Genomic DNA, 16942 nt, shown 5'->3' on the forward strand with positions numbered 1-16942 from the left:
TGACTTTTTTTCTTTTCACATAATATGATAGATAGGATCTGAGGCGAATCTGGTACACTAACATCTACCATCGCAGCGGAGGCGCGGGGTGCAGGGCATACGCATGGCATGCACGTAGATGGGAATTTTTGGACATTTTTGGACATTGGGGACTTTAGGATGGGAATTTTTGGAAACTTGGAAACCTGCTCAAGGGTCTCGGGTTCGATTTTTACTCACATTGGTAAGTAGGTAGAATTCGTTGCGTGATCTTACTCTACCTTGATGCCTGTCTTGCCTACCTAAGCGTCTTACACTCACTCTTTCTGTCTCCCCCCTGACAAGATGAGTTGCTCTCTTCATGAAATGATTTTGTGGCCACACGTATTCTGCTCCGGATTAAAGAATGTCTCGGTAGGGACCACTCTCAACAAGCGAGCACCCGTAACCCGCATTTGGCCGCCGAAGCAAGTAAACAACCTTGAAACTTATCTGCTGCGCCAGTTCATGAACGCGGCGATGATTCACACTGTAATGTTGTTGAGGATACATCTTAAATACTTGGATATGAACTGGGTAACCTAAGTAGGCGCTCAGATAGTGAGATATCGAGTAGGCAGCAGTAACAATAACGAGTGTTCCATAACGTTCTTAGACGTAATATGTTGGGGAGTTTAGTGTAGGATGGCATAAAAATAATCTCGAATCTGAAGGGAGGAAGCGGACGCTGAGCGATCTCCTAATCCATAACATATCCTTGGATGGATGGGCTACCTACTAGGTACCTACTCAGTAATCTAGACTTTTGGAACTCAGGCAACTCTGTAATAGAAAGCTTACACTGTCATATTCAGACTTATGACAGGTAGGAGAGATAGCAGTTGTACCCCTATATCTATATAGCTACCTTACATACTAGATCACCACGTAATTATAGCAGTTTTTCATCAGTAGGATCTTTCAAGTCTACATCTAAGTGTCTAACTTAAGTGTCTGGGTGTGAAGAGCCATGCTTCTGCCTCGGGCAAGTCTGACAGGATAGTACTATTGTAGTATCTCTTTATAATGTTTTACTAACCTGCCTTATGACTTTGACGGGCATTTGACTATCAATTCAAGTTTCTGACTTCGCGTAGAATATTTCACAATATCACCATGTGCTGTCTATGGTTTTCGCCAGTCAAAAATTAAGCTGTAGATGAATCTCAGGGACTTTAAAGCAAGTCACATACTAGGTTTGGTATTCGAGAAATGGTAACACGAGCTGTGTTCTCCCTTACAAGTTTTATGACCCAACCTCCTAGACAAGAACGTAGCCCTAGATAGAAAATATCACGAGGATCGTCTATCAAAGTCTGATGATTATGAACCTTGGACATGCGAATTTTCATTTCACAGAGGATAACTATCGTGACACTCTTGAAAGGTATTTACCTAGGGATTCAATTAGTATACTTAGAAAATGAACACAGAGCATAGAGTCGGAGAGTTCGGATTAGAACCAACTACCTGCGCAGATAAGTAAACCTTCCCATGCCATCTCAACGCCAATCTGCCTAACAAGTATTTGGTTACATGCTCTAGCTATCTAGGCAGTTAATATGGATACTGAAAGAGGTACTAGCAGAAATGCTTTGAAGTATGACACCGAGACTCCCGCTTAGTCTCTTATACGTGTATATAAGCATGGCCTTGCTCGTTTCACATCCATGGATTCATACTGAGGTAATAAGTAGCGTAATTCTCTAACTTGGAATGATTTCTCCCGATTTCTATCATTGGGAGGCATGGATTCATTCGATGAAGTTTAGAATGATTCTCGCGAGTGGGGGTCTCCTGCGATGGAAGAGAAGGTACTAGATAGGCATCGGCACCCCTATTCAAACCCCTGATTCTATATCTCTAGCAATAGCGACTTCAGAGAAATTATTGACTACCTACCTAGTAGGTATCTAGTAGCTTTAACCCCACACTTGACTTCCCCCCCCATAGGTTCTGTTTCCTGACAAATTCTGGCCTCCATCTCCTCATCTGGGCTCTTACGAGGTACGTTCGCCACTCGTCACAGGAAAAGGAGGGCGGAACATGAAGTAGTATTAGAGGATAGCACATAAAGAGATGGGTCTGAGTATTACCTAACTCTCCTTTGCTGACATACTAAGTTGCCTACCAAACAAGGTCTAACAGTTAAGACTGAGATCTAAATGTTTCACTTATCTAAAGCTATCGCACTGGAGCCATCGTTATGACTAGTAGTCCACAGGCTTGTTCGAGAATAGACACTACATAAGTGAGCTCCCACTCGTTCAGGATCGTGCGGTAGTAGAGGCCCAAGTCAGGCAGCACCTCTGTGTACATCTGAGAGAATATCCCTTCTCGGCCGCATTAGTGGCATCTAGACGAGTCTGAAGCGTTCGAGAGCAGTGAGACTGAGGGGTAGTCGTGAGAGGATATCAAGACAGGGAATGGCTCCAGAGCAATGAGTTCGAGTGGACGTCGTATTAAGAGGTTCCTACACGGGCAACCCACAATCGTCTATGTACAGGCCATCTAATCTGCAAGCTAGGTACCTAAAGGTTTCAGATGTTAACCGGGCTATCAAGTAGCTGACTAAAGAGCACTGGGAGAAGCGAACCTTGAGGGTGGCTGTGCTTTAGAAATGAGTCAGTAGTAACCTAGGAGAAGACTAAAGCAGCACATACAGCCTTTGGGTACAGTTCGAAGAAGCATTCGAGGAGATCAGCTTGATGATTGAGGCAGTACGGATGAGTGAGGATACAGCATTGCTCCTGCGAAGTAGCTTTGATAGATACCTGCTGAGCGCAATGCCGGCGCGAGAAATCATCCCGGGCATTGTCGATTGTAATAATTGTAGTCGAGCGCATCAAGAACACCTATTAGATGAATCACTGTAGCAAAGACAACCAACACATGGAAGATCTGGTGCGAGGAGCCGTATATATCAAATGTTCCAGGTCTGATACTCTCGGGGAATCTTGTCTGTGCAAATTGTTGTTAGTAACTCAGAACCTCACTTCCCCTTTCTTCATCTCTTGAGATAAATAGGGAGTAGGTTTCATGATGCTTAGTAGTTGTAATTGTTACTGTAATAAAAAAATAGGCGACTACCAACTTACAGCGTACACAACTGCTCCTATCAAGAATAGCCCTCCTTCAGCCAGAAAATAAAATAAACCGGATTGCTTTGCCATCTGCATGAAACCAAACATAACGATGCCGTGAATTATTGGAATCAAGCCGGAAAGCCCAGTGAATACAAAAGTCAACAGGCGCAGCGTACGCCATCGTGGACCTTGGAAACATGGCGCCAGCACGACGACGATGGAAATTGCCGCGAGAGATCCCATCTACAAGACGCACCGAGGTAAACAGTTAGCTCACTATCAATTTCAAACAGAGGCACCTAAACCAATGTCCAGCAGCATGTCCGATTTCACTGGGTTTCGGCTCCGTTGGGAAAGTACTTTATGGGAGGGGAATAAAGTAACTACTTGCCATTGAAAAATATATTCTCCTCTGCAGTGTCTCGCACCAGAAACCGACGTAGATTCCTGAGATGAAGGATCCTAATATTAACAGAATGATGCCGATGAAGTCAAGGCGCAACCAAAATGCCTCGATTGAGCGAGAGTGGCACATGAGCGTGTGGTATAGGCTCGAAAAGCTAAGGCAGCCTACTGCGCAAACTAGAAGAGCTACAGCGACACCAATGTCGTCGCTGCTGCGGCCACTTAGACGGATGAGTACGTAAGAAAGGCCGATGACAAGTAGCACTGCTGCTGGTACTAGATGTGTATATATATTGAGCGTCTCGTTGTGTACGTACGACCAACTACTGAAACAAGCTCGTGCGGATTGCAAGACGGGTCTGTAGCCGTGCCGAATGTACGGATTATCTTGGTACCAGTCGGGAATCTCATCATACGAGACTAAACGGCGGTTCAACCGTGTGTTGGGGCGAGTACTGGCCGAAATCTCGGCGTTACTAAAGCTCGAATGCCATTTTTTGTCGTCAGATGCGAAATGAGTCGCAGAGGGCGTTGCAGAGGGCGTCGCAGGGGTTGTAGATTGCGCGTTAGCTTCAATGGATCGTGGCGACATTGTGGTCTCATCTTTGGCTTGTAGAAGTAGATGTTGTATGATACATGGAAAATGTTGGCCTCTTCTACTCTTCTCACCGTCTTGTCGCATTCGAATGCTTCTTTTCTTCTTCTGCTTTCCCTGCCTTTTTTGCGTCTCTCTGAATTACATTTCGAGAAGCATAGGGAGGTGACGAGCGGGGTTTGCGATATATCCTATTCCATTTCGTGGAGTTTGCTAATCTTCGCGAAAGGACTCAAGCAAGGGTTTTGAAAAATCCAGATCAAGAAAGTCCATAATGTATTCCAAAATACAAAATACCTCAGTAATTTACCAATTGATCGGTATAACTGACTGGGAAGAGTGACATCATTTGAAGCAAGTCACAACCCCTTTCGACCAATGTGGGTCACAATAGTTGTTATATCTTCCAAGACTTCGGGTTGTAATAGAACCGAATAAAATCGAGCTGAATTTCTCCGTTGGCCTCAAATATCCCTGCAGTCGAAGAATGGGCCTGATGTTCGTGACGAGAAATACGATATCTTTAACCTGGCGCCCGTCTCTTCGAATATCCTGTTCACGAATATTGGAAGCACTGTGTTTTGGAAACTCACTGGAGCCGCCAAGGGTCGGCATAAAATCTGATTGAGAATATCTACTTAGGCAGTCACGGAAGTGCTAGAAGACGAAAATATAAGATATAACACCTTATAGGCTAGAGAGCCCTAAGCCAAGACAAGGCGACTGTAATAGGAAAAACCCCGGTCACCCGCTTGAGTGATGATTGTTGCGGCCTTGCTGAAGCTCGCCCACTGGACGTAGGCTTCAGACATATGAAGACAACACGCCGTGAAGCGTACCTGGCAAAGTAAAGTTAGTTAGCTGTTGCATGAAGGCCTGATATACCTAGCCAAAGTGAGGTATGAACGCCTTCACTTCAAATACTGCCTAGATACGGGACTGCAATATAAGTAGAACCCTGCCATTCAATTGTGATGCCGAACGTAAGACTCCTCGTGATGACCAGATAGTCCATAGTCTTGCTGATATATGTATTGCAACTAGGTGTAACGGCAAAATGACCTGTTGGCTGTCTCTTTGCTCATTCTCGGACAAAGGGGGCACTGGGGAACATATTAGTAAGGCAAACACTGGAATTAACCCCAAGTCAGTCCGCTGGATGTGAATTCAAAAACCATCAAGAGGATCCTTGAGAGATACCAGTCAAATATGCTGGTGTTTTCAGCGATGGTGCTTTCATCGATTGATGACCATTGTGATAGAGCTGTCTCTCGGACATCGTAATCCTTTCTATGTGACAGGGCTATGCCTATACATGGTTGGTGGTTGACCGTAGTGCTGTTCATTTGCCCTGTGATGTTGTCCTTGGTGCAATTCAAAAGCGAGTAAGCAGCGAACCGAACTGTGCTCCCTAGTCAAACGAGAGAAGCGTGATATGTTGGGATATCAATTGCGGAGGTTTTCGTGTCTTACTATCATTTTACGATAGCTATTGACACAAAGGCATTAACCTTCTCTGTAATCTATCAATTCTAGTGCATTAGACATAGAGCGAAATAGCTATGTGATGGCCTTAGGCATGCTGTTTCAGCCCATTGTTTTAATGCCCTCCAAATAATCGGCTCTGCTCTCGATAAGGGGATGCCGTGTCTATGAAGCAGTCTGATTGCAACGCCAAATAACTCTATCAGAACGCACGAACCCTGTATCTTTCGTAGCAGGCGGTTGGAATTGATAGGCATTTGCGACGATAATAATAATCATCTGTTAACCAAGAAGGCGTCGTGGTCATGCTGGGTGTTTGAAAAGTGCTGGCAGATCATGGATGACGTGGACATCATGACCGCGAATCATAACCCCACATAGGACTCGCAACGCAACCTGGCACATGGAGTGTTAGGCCATGAGGCCGGAATGGCTGGTAAGTTCATCCTGCAGTTGGAATCTGGCTGAAATTTCGTAGTGCGGAATAAATAAATAAAAGAACTGTCATACAAGAGGCATTGCAATAATGTTGTGAGGGAGCTTGCTAGCGGTGTCTAGTAGACTGAGATTATCACAACCCGCACCGCGACAAGCACAAACATCGAGAGGCAGAGTCGTAGTTGCTGAATAGGAAGCTCGACAAGTCCAGAAATCGTTGTATGGTGACCGATTGTTTTCTGAAACTGATTTGAGAGTATGGATTTAACGTTGAGTTGTGGTTGTTGAGATATATGGCGCGACAGGTTGCAGTCCCAGACGCGACCTCAACCAGACCCAGCCCCAATCGAGATTCATCACACCGGAAAGCTTCAAATTAATAGATTAGAGCGAAATAAAAAATTGCCAAAATCGCTAATACCGTCCTGCAATGAAATAGATGAGCCTCGAGATCGATTGGACAACCGGAATATATGTGGTGAGTTGAAAAGTCGAGGTGGTGCAAATCATGTAGATAGCTTCATGTTGTGGCAAGGTGCAAAAGCTTTAGGGGAAAACAAGAGTCCTTAAGTTAAAACACACATCCAGGGATCGCAACAAAGCTAATACGCTAAATTGTACAGATCGAAAGATAGCCGAAAAACACGAGAATCATTTGAAACAGATAATTCAAGGTGATGCATGGGATGCAAAGCTAGCATGCTGAATGCGACCGAGAGTATTCAACATACAAGAGGCCAAAAACAAATGAGCTTCCCAAGTTTCCCCTGGAATGTGGATAGATGGTTTATACAGTTGACATTACACTAATCACTTCTTTTTTTAATTTTCTAAAACGGGATCTAGTATAGAAATAGAAAATGACTCAATCGATCGACTGATCGGAATGGTGTGGGAGGCAAGATGAAAGAAAACGAGAGAAGAGAGGAACGAGAAGGGTGGACGAGGAGGGGGGAAGGGTGGGCGTTGGGTGAGAGAATCGAGTTCTCAAGTTGGCGCATGATTTGATCGAGTTGAGTTGAGAAAGTCGACAATTAAGAAAATAAAAAATAAAAAAAAGAGCTGCAGTCAAGCTTCAGCCAATCAAAAAATTCGATACTACAGATCAGCTTTATCGTAGCTGGGGAAATCTTCTGGGCGGTCCCAGTCTCTCAGAGCAAGCTGCAACTGCTGCAGAGGTCCAGATCCAAAAACGAATCAGTCTTTCCGAAATCATCTGACTGGCTTCTGTAATGCTATGTACGTAGGGGGTCCATTAGATGCACAAAATAAAACCTAATCCTAACTGGGAAACAAACTAGGCGTTTCAGTCAGATAATGCAACTCTAAATGCTTCCAAGGTATGAGCAGCCAGGTTATGAACGCGGTAGGGAGAGTGCGATCGGGTCCAGAAATGTATGTATCTATGGGTAGAAGAAGCGTTTGTGCGTGTGCGTGTGCGTGTGTGACGTGACTCCCGGCATTTTATTATTATTTTATTATTATGTACCTAGTTTTATTATGGTACACCTACCTAGTCTTGTTTTAGTGCTATGGATTAACTAAAGGATTTTAATGATGGGCATCTAAGAGGACCTCTTTTTTTTTTTTGGAGGGGGAGGGGCCCTCTTTCCGCAGCTGATTCCTAGCAGTTTACTGATTGTACACTACCCCCCACTTAAGTATATAAACAAACTCACCTTTCTCGCCGTCGCGCCCCGACCGAATACCTCTCTTCCTCCCCTTTCTTCTTGACGCTCTTCTTTCCACACGACACACATATACTTACATACCTCAAAAGCTTATTCAATTTCCATCAAAGATCAATTGATCAATATAATTCTCCGTCTCAATACTCACTGCACACCATTCCTCAACTTTTCACCTACTTATTCAAAATGGGTCCCAAGAAGGCAGATGGAGCTCCCGCTGCTCCCAAGTCCAAGAGCACTCATGCTACCTACCAGGTATGTACACACCTATGGCTTTGCCGGCCTTTTTTGAACCATCTCGAGTACTAACATGTTATAGGACATGATTACTGATGCCATTGTTCATGTATTTTACCCCATTCCTTTTCTTCCGGCGCATTGAACGCGTCTTACTGGCATTCGTGGGTTGGGCTGCATGCACCATGGCTGTCGTGGTTCACTACTGGCATTGCACCTCAACGCTACATGGGCCACGTTATGCAAATTTATTCGTATTGCACTGCTGACACGTGTTTTCAATCACAGCTCAAGGAAAGAAATGGTTCAAGGTATTTATTCCCCAACGCACACGTTTGCCGACGCTTTCATTTAGATTAAACCTGGGCTAACTCCCATGCAGCCGTCAGCAATTGAAGAAATATGTGAGAGCGAACAACACTATTAATGTGACGGACAAAATGTTCGACTCTTTGTTCAACAAGGCCCTGAAGGGTGGTGTCGATAAGGGAATCTTCGAGCAACCCAAGGGTATGTTGCATCGTCATGCGAGGCTATCGTCCTTGCTGGAAGCCTAGCTGCCTGATTTCTGACATTTATTAGGACCTTCCGGTGGCACCAAGCTATCCAAGAAGTCCAAGCCCGCTGCTGCTAAGCCTGCTGCGAAGAAGGAGGGTGACAAGGAGGCCCCCAAGAAGGCTGCACCCAAGAAGGACGCCACTAAGAAGACTGCCGCACCCAAGAAGGCAGCTGCTCCGAAGAAGGAAGGCACTGAGAAGAAGCCTGCTACAAAGAAGGCTGCTGCTCCCAAGAAAGCCCCAGCCGCAAAGAAGACAGCGACAAAGAAGGATGTAAGTAACATGGTTCATATGAGTTGTCACAGCACTTGTCACAGCACCTGCTAATGTACTTAGGCTCCGGCTGCCACTGCCTCTGCCACAGAGGAAAAGCCTGCTGCTTTAACGAAGACCAAGTCAGGACGAGTTGCAAAGACAGCAGCAGCTAAGCCAGCAGCAAAGAAGGCCGCGCCGAAGAAGGCTGCTGCACCAAAGAAGGAGAAGGCACCTAAGAAGGAAGCAAAAGCTGAAGCCGCGGCATGAGCGATTGTTTGTTAATTTGTGTTCTTTAACTTGTGTGTTGGAGCTTGGCGGGTTCACTGGCGTTCAGGAAACTAGGTACAAAGCGTTGCGCGCATTTGCGTCGCGTCTATTGCTCAGCGGAATAGGTCATGCTTTGGTAGGGTCGGTAGGAATTAGGGTGAAATGGGGTGAAGAAGGTTCTCGAAGCATTGCGATTGTATCCAATATTCCTCCTCGATGACGCCAGCCGCTATGTGCATTCGTGCAGCCCGCGCCAAGTCATGATTGTTTCGGTTGGATTGCACATATTCCCAGTCATGGCATTTGTTAGGGAAGGTTTGGAACTGACGACATGATGAGTACACTTGTAATTATACCAAGGAGTAGAGACTTCTCTGCGTGGTTTCAATCAAATTTTCGACACCCTTAGCACTGTGGTCATCTTACAAAACGCGACCATCCCAGTTGACGCGTTTTCTTGTCATGACTGGAGCAGTATTGTTTACATGGACCCTTGCAAGAATTGCAGCGGAGCTACTCCTGGTGTCGATAATGGTTATCACGTGCCGAGGAGTACAATGACATTTATAGCATGCATTCGATATAAGTGGGTCTTTATGCATTCAGTGCTGATACATCCACTTTTACTGCCGCTTTTGTACTGTTCATGTACTATCGAATGATACCTACATAGTAGTACTAGGTAGGTAGATATCTGCAGTAGTTACCTTGTATCCTCTTCTCTCTGATAAATTGATATAATTATTACATGGTACCTAACGAGTTGAAAATTTGGTTGAACTGTGTGAAATGAGGGACTACATAAGATAAGCTGTGCTGTACGATAGATAGACAGGCACGCACGCACATGTGTGTAATTCTAAAGTTGGATATGTACTTCATTTAGAGGTGGAAATGTGTATGACAAGAGTATGATATGGATGTGATGATTTCCTTCACTTTGATAAATCTTAGCAATTCAATGTTGCTTGTAACACGAGTTCAGGTACATACCTACCTACTCTAGATAGTATAACCTACTACCGGCATAGAGATGAGATGGGTAAGTCATCTCCACCAATTTCCGTATATGGTTATAGAGTTTCGAGTTAATCAAGCCGTTAAGATTGGCGGGCCTATACGTTGTTGAAAGGTAGAGTTATCCGCTCTTACATAATATGGATGGATGATGACTTACATACACATATCAATGGTAGGTATGTTCGTGTACTCTGTAAGTACTGAGTACAATTATACGTATGTAGATACTTCAACTTAGTACATTGATGATAGCTGGTAGCACTAACGGTAAAAGCCGTTGGCCCATGCTGTTAGAACTTAGATAGAACCACCATTGAATGTTGCCTACTAATAGGTATCAACCGCATGTGTGCCTTTACTGCCTTGCCCATTCCAAAGACCGAATGGTTACATACCTACATAATATATTGAAATATGACCCTCAAAGTGGATCTTCTTTTCTACATACATACTAATATAACAACCTCATTAGCTGACTTGTTTGGGTGCTATGCGTTATTGGACAATCATTATAGGTACCTAGGTTGGCTTTTCATGTTCTAATTGATTTTTCTAGTGTGATAATAAAGAATTGTGATTCAGTTACATGTACGAAGTAAAGACTCAATGTAGAGCATTGAAGTAAAGTTAATAAGTACCTAGGTAAAGGTAAGTTCAATGTTCTACAACCCTAGGTTAGAGGACGGGGTTCCAGGTACCGCGATCTCCGCGTTTATCGCTCCCCTATTAATCAATCATTGATCCTTGGACCATTTGTCGACCACTAACTAAACAATTTGAACCACTTGAACCACTTGAACCCGACAATTCTCTACCGAAACTTCCGAAATCCCACCTAAAGACAGGCACATTGCACATTGCACATTGCACATCGCCTAAGCAATGGCATGCTGACTTTTACAGACAACATTGAACATTGAACAGTGAATTGATACAATAATAACCTTGAATACATAGTACATACCTCACCAGCCAGCCATACTTCAAATCGTTTTCTGCCTACCTAGTACAATATTGTCCTAATATTGTATGTCGTAGTCTGGAGGGGGATCGACACACGGCACACGATATTGCATCGCCGAAACAAACGTCAATCTGACCTGGGCTTGCTGGCTCATATACTATGGCGAGCACCATATGGTTTTCCATTCACACTTGCACTACCTGCGCCTAATTGCGCCTTGTTTGGCTATATACTGCAATCATGTCTACCAAAGACCCCTCCTTCAGTTCTAACAACCCCTTTCGTCGAAAGCTGGGTAATTTCTCCAGCCATGGTCACAGTCCTGCTCACAGCCCCGCTCCAACTACCGCTTCGATATTCGACGGATCTCTTGATTCTATCCCTCGGCCTCCACCCACCACATTCAGGTCCGCCTCATCTGAAGACGACAGGCGACAGGAAGATGAGAAGCACGATATAGGGAGGGAGACCACTACGAATACTGGTGGAACAGTACCAGAGCAGCCGAGGCCGAAGAAGGTTGTGAAGAAAGTTCGTGTTCAATCACCACCTCCATCTTCGCCAGAGGATGCTGTGCCGATACCCCGCTTCCCGACCGTGAACGACAGCGATAGCGATAGCGATAGCGACGACGACGATGATGTGGATGACGATGATGAAGACGATGATGATGAATACGGAGATGAATATAATAGTGACTCACGAGAATATAGGCAACATGCTGGTCCTCCCGGAGTAGGCCCGTCCCCCACCAACAGTAGAGACAGCAATATCTCCGATCATACTCAACCTAGATTAGCACCGTCGGCGAATCCATTCTCAAAAACGGTGCATGTCCTAGAACAGACAGGCCAGGGACAGGATGCCAATACATTTGCAACTAGTACGACGGCAAAGGGGGCTCTTGATGTTGATTCGTTTAAGAGATTGCTATTGACTGGTTATGCGAACATCTCGGGCCCATCATCTATACCGGCATTGAGTACTGGGGGCAATGCTAAGGCTTTACCACATGATGGTGCGAGCAATACAGATGCAAGCTCTGTTTCTCGCCAATCTATAATGGATGCCATATCGCAAGAGACTCCGCGAACTTCGCACGAGATCTCTGAGACGGATGATCCGGAAGAGCGAAGAGGGATTGTCCCCTCTTCTCCCCTGGCCACTCCTCTCCCCTCCACCTCGACAAAGAAAAAGCCACCACCTCCCAACTCTCGACATGGTAAATTGATAAAGATTGAATTGGGCGCCGACATGGACTCTCGTCCTTCTAGAAATCCAACACCTCCCATGCCTATCAGTGCTCCTTCTCATTCTACTTTAGCACCACCCCGTAAATCTGGCATTTACCCTGTTGCTCCAGGGCCAGCTCATTCCTCAACCACTGACGTGAACAAGCCACTCCCGCAAGCCCCTTTTCGCCCTTCCGGGGAGGAAGCAACTGATTCGCCTTTTGATCGTGAAGCTATAGGCAAGGCGCCTGAACCTTTCACCAACCTCCAAGCTAACGCGCGCCCTCCAACGCCTCCGGCTGTTACACGGGGCCGGTCTGGGTCGAATGGCAGCACACAAGCCCGCAAACCTGTCGCCCCCCCACCGCGTCGACATGGAAGAAGTGATAGTAGAGCACCTTCCATCAATACTACAACTGTGGATGACGAGACCCCTCCAAGGTCGTCGTTAGACTCGAATCGGTCACGGACGGATAGTCTACGAGCAAATACTACCCCAGCCAGCAATGTTGGCATACCTGCTCCTCCACCTCCTCGCCGACCGAACCATGCCAGACAGGGGAGTTCCTATGCGAGCCCCAATCAGGGAAGCTTTACCTCATTATCTGCAACAAGTCCGGGTATTAGTGAAAGCGAACGTAGCCCAGTCGGAATGGGGATTCGTCCCGTAAGTAGTGGTGGCCAGACGGAGGGTTCGACAGGTCTAGCCACTTTCACCACAAGTAAAGACGGGCTCCCCAAACTATCTCCACCACCACCGCCACCGGCCAGACAGGCTAGCACAAGACGACCCGCTAGTGTTAGAAGCGTGGATCTTGGAAACGGACACAGCACAGCGAGAAAGGTGAGCAAGGAAAAAGATGGGAACGCGCCGCCGCCGCCGCCTCCTCCTCCGAGGCAACGTGGTGGTAGCCGTGCAAGTGCAGAAACTCCTGCCTCTGACGCGGAAGGCACGAAAGGCGTAAGCGATGAGACGCAACAAGAGATTTCGACCTCTACCCAAGCCCCTGCAACCCAACAAAGTACGGAAATCCTAGCAGATCTAGATGCATTACAGAGGGAAGTTGACGCCCTGATGGGCAGGTACGGGAAACCTGGTGGGAGCTAAGAAAAGCTCCGCGCTTAGCCTTCCGAAACCAACTATCGAAATTTATCGAAAAACCGGAGGACCATCAACATGAGGCCTAGCATAAGCAGGTTATAGGCATGTAATGAGGCCACCTACCGCCTGGGTGTAAGCGGAGAGCAAGCAGGAAGGGAGGAGGTAGCATGACCGCCTCGGGCTCTTTTCTTTTTATGCCTTTTGTCGCTGGATATGAGACATGAACTATGCGTTTACGTGGTGCAAGTGTTCATAATAGGATGATGATTGATCGGTCCCTTGTACAGTAGGTTAACTGTTGATGACGGGTGGGTTGCCAAGCCAACCTGCTACATGGATAGACTGCCCCTGAGACGGGTGCGAAATATTAACTTTTGAAAGTTACCTACCTATGGTGCCGACATACTGGCTCTTGGGAAGATGTTTAAAGATCAACTGTCCCATGTTCGCTTGCCTGAGTAAGTGTACACCTACGACCTTATCACTCATAGTTGGCTCGTTTTAACATGTATGGCTATGGCCATTGAGCAGCTAGGTAAGTAGGTAGTAGGTAGGTAGGTACGGACGGGTATTGACCGACATAGGTATACAGAGATATGAGGTCGTCACCCCCGAGGCGCCAGCTAGACACTACGTACCCATATATAGGTGGCAGGCAACCTCGTCCTTTCCATGCCTGCTAAAACTAATCATAATTGAAAGAATATACTCGTGGACCTAAGCAAAGCAGAAGTAAGGAAGGTATCATACTAAAAATAGATTATGGGTTGTATTAAGTAGGTGCTTTGGTTATAATTGGTGGATGATACGATGACCGCTGGATAACTCCAAGTAAATAGTCTGTCAGGGTACACATCCATGGATCCTGCGGCGATATACATAATAAAAGGAAACCAGCCCCTTTTGACTTCAACGCTTCTTCTCAAACATACCTGTTTTCTTTTGGTTTATACCACTAGCTGTTGAGTAGCGTCCCCTCTTTGAGACTTTCTCTCTCATTTGCCCTAGATCTGTACAAATTCCTATTTTGTCTTATGATACACTATCTACCCAAGTAGTCGAGGAGTCTTGGATAAGTATTAGGTTCGTATATGATTAGCGACCTTGGAACGTGGTAATACCAATTTCTAACTGACCTGTTACCCAATTCTAGGAGGTGTCACTGATATGGTACCTAGACGTCGAACTGCCATAGTAGGCTGTTTCTTTGCCTCCGTTGATCGCAACCCTTCGATAACCACTGAGATAAGGGGGAGTGATTCAAACATGAAGAGGCGGCGATTGAACTAGGCCGGGCGGATGATCCGGCTTCTCGACTGATCCACAACTTCCCGACCTTCCCATTCCAACGAAAAGCTCTCTATAAGTCCCCATGGAGATGACCGGTAGCATCTGATTAAAACCTAGAAGGCTAGGCGATCATGGTGGCAGTGCTGAATGTAGATCTGGAAGACGAGGCTTTCGTGTACCTGCCGATCGGAGGTGCTAGATAACCGGATAGACCCATAATGATCTGCGAGAGTGCGGGAGAGCCTGGTAGCGAGGCAGAAAGAAGCTCATGGCTAGTCCTTGCGAGCAGCGCACCTAATACAGCTAGCTGAGTTACGGGAGCTTGTAGAGATATCTTGACAGCTCAGCCGATCTGACAAAAGTTGCCTGCGCATCAACAAGAGCTTCGGAGAAGCTAGTCAAAACAAGTAGGTGGTATAATCGGCGGGTGTTGCATTAAGCTTGAGGCTCCAGTCGAAGCAGACACGGGAATTTGAGGGGAACCGGGATATCAACTGCCTTCCATGCAGCTCCGGAACCTCATGGAATTTGATTTATATATTATTACTTGCCCCTCCCCCCCCCCCCCCCCCCCCCCCCCCCCCCCCCTCCTTCAGCGCTCCCCAACAATTGGCATCGTCAAAGTTAACTTCTAGGTAGGTAAAAGCTAGGTACCTTTGGTAAGTAGGTACTATGTAGGTAGGTGTAGGCGCTGAGCCAAGAAACCCGATAGCCAAACAAGAAGGTCGAAGGCGTGATGGCAACTATAAGCGGCAACCCGACATATTGGTATAACCCAACTATAATGCGGATAATCTTGACGAGATCGGGAAGGTCTAATAACTACCCTATGATCCGAAAACCTGAGATCTGTGGGCAGTTGAAGGGTTTGGGTTTCGTCAGTTGCATCACATCGACTAATTCAAGTTCAATATTTACTGTGTACTTGCTTACTTGCCTCCATACTTAGTAGGTAGTGATCCTGATTTACAAACCAGCTCGTCGATGATCAGGGCAACAAGTCCTAAGCTGATAAGGATATTAGGCGCCAAGATATCCGGGACTCCAGACCCCTGCGAGCTTTCGATTTCAGATTAAGTGAAAATGTTGCAGGGTTTCGATCGTACTGTACGCGAGATCGTGACGCTGAACCTCATTTATCCCTTCCTCGCAACTTTATCTTGGTCACCGGATAAAATAACCTGCCCAGGTGCCCAGTACCTACCTACCTTACCTACCTATACAAGTACCTACTTACTACACAGTAGGTACTGTATGTACTAATCAGATATCCACGGCGCGGAGAGCGCCGTTAGGTATATGAATGGAAACCTCAAATCCTGGATGCTCCATGGAGACAAACTTCCAAGGTCGTTACCACGCCTTTTCTTTTACGAAAGCTCATTACTCAGGTATCTTCCATACCTAGGTAACCACCTACTGGGAAGGGAGGTTACAATCACGAAATATGTTAATAGCCCCAAATTTGTAAACACCTTGAGTCCATCATGCCACATGAAACCATCTTCGCCAGCGAGGCGAGGTAGGAATGTTATCATCTCTGCCACCGGGCTACATATTGTTGTTTCTTCTCTCCTTCCGAACATGGCAATACCAATTGTTATCGCTCATCGCGATATGTCCCTTGGTTCGCGTTCCTGCAGCAGCAGCAGCAGCAGCAGCAGCAGCAGATCTGCTTTTTGCTTTTTTTTCTGTTGACCAACGACATGGTTAAGTGGCACAACATGGACTAATCGCTTTGCCTGAATTCGATCCCCCTAACCCCCTACCCCCCCAGCCTTTGGCCTCGCTTGTTTTATGCCGGCGACCCGACACGGGGTAGCTTCGACTACGTACGGGGGTTATTGTAGCCGCGATGGGTCATATCGCCGCCGAGAGTGGGATTTTATCGGCTTGGCGCCTGGCCTTCAGTAGCTTTCTTATTTTTAAGCCACAGATGTCTCTGCAACGCTATTTCACAGCTTCCTGAATGCGTATAGGGAGAAATGTTCTAGAAGAATGCCTCTTATTGGAATCGATGGACTTCGGCGTCGTCCAATACAGCACCGGACTCGTGAGCCCGCCGGCTATAAAGAGGCTGCTCGCCTTCCCCCTTCTGAGTTATGAGAAACATCATCATCATCAGCAGTAAGACAGCAGCTCAAGCAAGACATTCACTTTACAGCCACTATCAAGTCGACGCAAGCTTCGCAGTTATCTTTCAAGATGAAGTTCACCGCCGGTGTCTCCCTGTTCGCCGCTTTGGCCAGCGCTATCTCGGTCGACCTGGCCAAGCGCGACTCTCCTCTCGATGTCCAGCT

At 46.3% G+C, this 16942-nt stretch overlaps 3 protein-coding genes across 3 annotated transcripts; 2 read left to right on the top strand and 1 right to left on the bottom strand.

Annotated features, from left to right (window-relative positions):
- Nucleotides 1-2423: 2423 nt before the first annotated feature.
- On the bottom strand, nucleotides 2424-4320 carry GGS25DRAFT_100581 (mPR-like GPCR protein). Its single transcript, XM_049255955.1, has 4 exons — nucleotides 3496-4320; nucleotides 3117-3347; nucleotides 2615-2979; nucleotides 2424-2549 (listed from the first exon to the last, which is right to left on the bottom strand). The coding sequence occupies exons 1-3, from the start codon at nucleotides 4189-4191 to the stop codon at nucleotides 2821-2823; spliced, it is 1086 nt and encodes a 361-aa protein (XP_049112673.1). The 5' UTR covers nucleotides 4192-4320; the 3' UTR covers nucleotides 2424-2549; nucleotides 2615-2820.
- Nucleotides 4321-7574: 3254 nt separating this feature from the next.
- GGS25DRAFT_100639 (uncharacterized protein) lies at nucleotides 7575-9245 on the top strand. The gene is made up of 6 exons (XM_049255956.1): nucleotides 7575-7973; nucleotides 8038-8064; nucleotides 8244-8266; nucleotides 8338-8465; nucleotides 8538-8785; nucleotides 8849-9245. The coding sequence occupies exons 1-6, from the start codon at nucleotides 7905-7907 to the stop codon at nucleotides 9032-9034; spliced, it is 681 nt and encodes a 226-aa protein (XP_049112674.1). The 5' UTR covers nucleotides 7575-7904; the 3' UTR covers nucleotides 9035-9245.
- Nucleotides 9246-10655: 1410 nt separating this feature from the next.
- On the top strand, nucleotides 10656-13949 carry GGS25DRAFT_100765 (uncharacterized protein). The gene is made up of 4 exons (XM_049255957.1): nucleotides 10656-10696; nucleotides 11012-13660; nucleotides 13734-13810; nucleotides 13884-13949. The coding sequence occupies exon 2, from the start codon at nucleotides 11259-11261 to the stop codon at nucleotides 13356-13358; it is 2100 nt and encodes a 699-aa protein (XP_049112675.1). The 5' UTR covers nucleotides 10656-10696; nucleotides 11012-11258; the 3' UTR covers nucleotides 13359-13660; nucleotides 13734-13810; nucleotides 13884-13949.
- Nucleotides 13950-16942: the final 2993 nt, after the last annotated feature.

The sequence above is a fragment of the Hypoxylon fragiforme genome (genome assembly GCF_022984875.1).
Source record: "Hypoxylon fragiforme strain CBS 206.31 chromosome Unknown GGS25scaffold_10, whole genome shotgun sequence".
NCBI classification, from domain to species: domain Eukaryota; kingdom Fungi; phylum Ascomycota; class Sordariomycetes; order Xylariales; family Hypoxylaceae; genus Hypoxylon; species Hypoxylon fragiforme.

Bases quoted from the DNA above. Each gene is read 5' to 3' on its own strand.
- GGS25DRAFT_100765 (XM_049255957.1), top strand. From the start codon at position 11,259: ATGTCTACCAAAGACCCCTCCTTCAGTTCTAACAACCCCTTTCGTCGA.
- GGS25DRAFT_100581 (XM_049255955.1), bottom strand. From the start codon at position 4,191: ATGCGACAAGACGGTGAGAAGAGTAGAAGAGGCCAACATTTTCCATGT. The intron at 3,348-3,495 runs GCAAGTAGTTAC...TGCGTCTTGTAG, and splicing joins GGAGAATATATTTTTCAATG to ATGGGATCTCTCGCGGCAAT. The intron at 2,980-3,116 runs GTAAGTTGGTAG...CAATTTGCACAG, and splicing joins TAGGAGCAGTTGTGTACGCT to ACAAGATTCCCCGAGAGTAT.
- GGS25DRAFT_100639 (XM_049255956.1), top strand. From the start codon at position 7,905: ATGGGTCCCAAGAAGGCAGATGGAGCTCCCGCTGCTCCCAAGTCCAAG. The intron at 8,065-8,243 runs GTATTTTACCCC...TTTCAATCACAG, and splicing joins TTACTGATGCCATTGTTCAT to CTCAAGGAAAGAAATGGTTC. The intron at 8,786-8,848 runs GTAAGTAACATG...TAATGTACTTAG, and splicing joins AGACAGCGACAAAGAAGGAT to GCTCCGGCTGCCACTGCCTC.